Source organism: Hipposideros armiger, unplaced genomic scaffold, assembly GCF_001890085.2.
Source record: "Hipposideros armiger isolate ML-2016 unplaced genomic scaffold, ASM189008v1 scaffold_134, whole genome shotgun sequence".
Taxonomy (NCBI): domain Eukaryota; kingdom Metazoa; phylum Chordata; class Mammalia; order Chiroptera; family Hipposideridae; genus Hipposideros; species Hipposideros armiger.
This window is the reverse complement of record NW_017731484.1, coordinates 2,543,575-2,548,584: the sequence shown is the minus strand read 5'-3', so window position 1 is coordinate 2,548,584 and position 5,010 is coordinate 2,543,575. Positions and strand designations below refer to the sequence as shown.

The 5,010-nt window shown below is 42.3% G+C and overlaps 1 protein-coding gene across 1 annotated transcript in view; it reads left to right on the top strand.

Moving 5' to 3' along the window:
• The window catches only part of DSTYK (dual serine/threonine and tyrosine protein kinase), a 34,569-nt gene that overhangs the window by 26,370 nt on the left and 3,189 nt on the right, over positions 1-5,010 (top strand). Inside the window, exon 8 of the mRNA XM_019649619.1 lies at positions 3,314-3,428. Within this exon, the coding sequence (XP_019505164.1) occupies positions 3,314-3,428 (115 nt within the window). The remainder of the gene's footprint in view (positions 1-3,313; positions 3,429-5,010) is intronic.

Genomic DNA, 5,010 nt, shown 5'->3' with positions numbered 1-5,010 from the left:
TCATACTCTGGAATCCTATACTAAGCCATTAAAAGGAATGACAGGTCTCTATGCATTGACAAGGAAAAATGTTTATACTACATCATTGGGTGAAAAAATAATTTATAGGAGAATATATTTAGTATGACCCCTTTTTGTGTAAAAATCCCTTCCATTCTCCATAACCCCAAATTGTCTAGAGATCTAGTCCATCTCTCTCTATATATATGCATAGAAAAAAGTTTGTAAGGATGTGCATCAAACTTGTAACGGTGTACAATTAATCCCTGTCATACGCAGAGGTGAAAGAATTCACAAGACTCAGAAAAGTAGGAAAGCAAACAAAGGTTTTATTCAAGTTTGGAAGCCAGTGGCAGCTGGGTAGTAAGAAGAGAAACACTGGCAGGTGAGGGGTTGCTAGGGGCAGAGTCTCGAGGTGGACAGCTGCACCTAACTTAAAGTTAGCTTTTTCTTATATAGGAAAGGGGGAGCCACTCAGGCAGGACTGAGAGCTGACATCCTTCCTGGGATCTGGTCTTTTTAAGATAATGGCATCTCTGAACTCCAGACTCGGATTGAGCCACTGAGGCCTGGGTCTTTATGCATCACCAGTAAAAACTGCAAGAGAGTTTTAAATTGTATTCCGGTGTCCGGGTGCTTGAGGATTAAGAAATTGCTCTTTTCAGGTTAGGATTCTGTTAATTAAATGGATTAACAAGGTATGGGTAGCCTTGAGAAAGGGAACAGAGTTCTTAAGTCAATCAGTGAGGAGAGATAGAGGAANAAGTCTGGTGGCACTTAGGCTGTCAAGGGCTCAGCAAGACCCAGGTCTGAAGATTTTACCTCCTAGCTTTGGCTATGTGTGCTCGCAAGTGGTGCGGTGAGATTGTGGCTGAGGGACGAAGAAGGATAGGATGAAAGAATTACTCTTACTATGTTCTATCCTAATGATCAACTTAATTAGGGCAATTTACCCCAGCCCCCAGATGATCACCTGGCCATTTTTAATGCACTTGAAGTCTAATCACTTATGTGGCTTCAAAACTGAGTGAGGGACCTTCCTGCAGAGCAGTTGGAATAAATGGTGGAGTGGAGCTAGGAGTTGCTGACCCTGTGCCTAGGGAGCCAGCCATGGGTTGAGGAATGTTCGTTTGGGTGAGGTTTCCACAGGCATGCCCTAGTTCCCTTAATCTTCTGCAGAGAGAAGCTCATTGATTGAGCAAGCCTTTCACTTCTCCGGGAAGGAGGACCGTGCTGGTTCTTCCCAGACCAAAGAGAGTCGCTTGTGACTGCCTTCATTTTCAGGGGGACAGAGCCTAGGCAGCAGTTTCTCCTCATTTTTAACACTAAAAGTCAAGGAAACAGCGGAGGAAAGGATACGTTACTACCACAGATAGAAATAGGGAATGATAGAACTTTTAACTCGTACCTGTCAGCTCTCCAATGCATTTTTGCATCTTTGCTTGAGCTACCAAAGGTGTTGGAAAAGTTTTTTTTCTTATGGGAGGAGTGGTTTGGGGTGGCAGGGCTACAACGTGATAACTGCACTGAACGACACTTTATTTTTTGGTCCATTATTCAGCACTGAGAAGCCAAGGAGGATTGGTGACAGTAGCACTTGGGGGAACAGACTGCCTCTGGACTTGCTTTGCCGAGAAGGCATGCTTGGTGTTCCATCTGACTAATAGAGAGCCTCCAAAGTCCACACTGCAGCCTAAGCTGCCCTCCAAGAGTCCATTACCAAAAGAGTTGCTTTCTTTGAGATTTCAAAGCTTGATATTTGAATTTGCTGGGTCAAATAACCCACTTTCTCTTTAAAAGGAAAAAAAAAANGTAGTTATCTTCAATCTAGTTGTGGAGGCGCAACTCAGTGGCCCATGTGGGAATTGAACCGGCAACCTTGGTATTATGAGCACTGCACTCTAACCAACCGAGCTAACCGGCTGCCCCTAAACCACACATTTTCAATGTAGACAAAATGGCCTTTGGTTTGGCCGAGTGGTTCAGTTGATTAAGAGTTAGGTTAAGAGTGTGAGCTCTGCAGCCTCAGCAAGACCCTCCACCAGCAAAAAGATTATGATTTGCTAAAGGCTCAGATGATAGTTAGCATTTTTTAGTAATGAAGTATTTTTAGTTAAGGTATGTTTATTGTTTTCTTAGATATAATGCTATTGAACACTTAATAGACTACAGTATAATGTAAACATAACTTTTATATGCACTGGGAAACCAAAAAATTCATGAAACTTGCTTTATTGGAATATGGGCTTTATTGAAATTGTCTAGAACTGAACATGTATTATCTCCTATGTATCCCTGTATGTCGGCTTGTATCTCCTAAGAAAAAGGGTATTCTTCTATGTAATGAAAATGGCATTATCACATCCAAGAAATTTAACATTGATACAATACTGTTAGTTAACATACTGTCTGTATTAACATTTTCTAATTGTCCCAAATATGTTCAATTATCCCAAATATAGTCTATTAATTTGTTTGGTCCTGGATCCAATCCAGGGACCATGCATTGCATTTTGTCGCCACGTTTCTTTAGTGTCCGTTCATCTAGAATAGTCCTTCTGTCTTTTTTGCTTTTGCGACTTTGATATTTTTAAGGATTCTAGGTCTCATTATTGTTTAGGGTTTGATTGGGGTTGCTGGATGAGGGCTGAGGTGGGTAAATGCACCTTAAGAGGGAAAATAGTCATGAATATCTAAATTATAAAGAATCTCTTGACATGCTTCTCTTGAAAATATATTGGATTATCATTGAGGATCTCTGGCAACACTTAAATGACGTGTAAAGAAAGATATAGCAATTTGGGGGACGGAAAGATCTTTCTAAAATTATAGGCTAAAACCTAAGAGACTTATCAATAACCAAATGAGACACAGATTTATTCTCTTGGACCTTTAGGAAAGGAAACTACAGGGAATTCAAGAAACTCTCCTCAGCTGGCCAAAGGACCTCAGCCTTCTTACTTAGCAGTTTTCTGCCCTGAAGTTGGATCTCAGAGGAGAATAATCAGGAAGTGAAGTACTTTCCTCAGTGTCCTTCACTTATTCATTCTTCCAAGGTCTCTTAAGCTCCTGATAGTGCCAGGCGCTATGCTAAATGCTGGGAACCCAAAGATGAAAAAGGGAGTCCCTGCCATCAGGTTGCGTATAGTCTGTCTGGGAAGAAGACAGTAACGGGAATGAACCTGGAGGCAGGGAGACTGGAGGCAGGATTAAGTACTACTGAGGTGGAAACCTGCTTGTGAGCTTGGGGATGCAGGTGAGTGCTATGTGCAGGACCAGACACAGGGTGACTCTTGCCCTGCTTTGTTGACAGCTGGACAAGCAGAACCGTGCCAAGATCACTGACTTGGGATTCTGCAAGCCAGAGGCCATGATGTCAGGCAGCATTGTGGGGACACCCATCCATATGGCCCCTGAACTTTTCACAGGTAAGCTGGAGGCAGGAAGTAGTGGGCTGGGCTCTGTACTATAACCCTGAGTGCTACCCCTAGAGCTAAGAGTAGTATCCACAAGTACCACTGGCAGATCTGGCCCAGGCAAGGGAGAAAACAGAACCGGGAAAACCTAAGACAAGTAGGGGGAAAAGTGAAGAGGTCAAGGGTCAGAAAGAAAGTGCAAATGGGAGTCGCCAGCTGTTCCTTTGGATGTCTCTCTGGGTTATTAGTATAATAATTGCCATAAACAACCAATTATTTAATCATAAAATATTGACTCAATAACCCCTATATGTATGAGGTTGGACAATTACGTTCACAAAGTCACCCTAGAAAAAGTGCTACGTACCTCATTGCTGAATATCACTACGGTCACCTTCGAAGTACTCCCCTTGGGAAGCTATGCACTGACACCAGCACCTAGTCCACCCTTCAGAGCAATTTTGGAACTCTTTTTCTGGAATGGCCATCAGAGCTGTCCTCGTATTACCCTTGATGTCCTGAATATCATCAAAATATCTTCCTCTCAATATTTCCTTTATCTTTGGGTAATGAAAGAAGTCATTGGGGGCCAGATCAGGTGAGTGGGGAGGGTGTTTCAATACAGTTGTTTGTTGACTGGCTAAAAACTCCCTGACAAGACAGTGCCTTGTGAGCTGGTGCATTGTCGTGATGCAAGAGCCATGAATTGTTGGCGAAAAGTTCAGGTCGTCTAACTTTTCCACGCAGCCTCTTCAGCGCTTCCAGATAGTAAACTTGGTGAACTGTTTGTCCAGTTGGTACAAATTCATAATGAACAATCCCTCTGATGTCAAAAAAGGTTAGCAACATTGTTGTAACAAGTTTGTGAACTTTCTGACCTTGTATAATATTAGGAGTTGTCCCCTATCATAAAGAACTTACAGATGACAGAGAGGTAAAATAATTAGGAAGCAATATAATACGACGTGATGAAGTGCTAAATTAAATACTACATAATGTAATGTTGGTGTTCAAGGAAGGGATAAATGAAGGTTGAAATGTCTGGTGGTTTTGTGGGAGAAGTGAGATTTTAGGTAGAACTTGCATCAGATCTGGAAAAATCAGTAGGTGGGAAGGGAACTCATATTTAAGTATATTCTTTGAGCTAGGCAGTGAGTATATATTTTTTATATATTTTATTCCATTTAATCCTCACTATAATTCTGTTCATGGCATTTTTATGTCCATATCATGGATAAAGTTAAGTCCAGATTGCTGAAGAAACGCATCCCAGAACACCGACCTAGAAGTCATATTGCTGGGATTGGAATCTAGCTCTTTCTGTCTCTAGAGTCTAACCATGTATCACGAAGGAAAGAAAATTCTGGAGGCTGGGGAATGGGAAATATGAGGAAAATTGCAGAATAGAAATAAGCATGACAGGGGGCTGGCTGAGTGGCTCATTGGTTAAGATTTGGCTTGGGAGCGTGAGCTCTGAGTAGCAGAACCGCTGAATCGGATCCCACATGAGTCAGAGACACTGCCCCCTAAAGTTAAGATGATGAACAGCAGCTCGACCTGGAGCTGGGATGCCGTGAGTCACCGGCAATGGCGT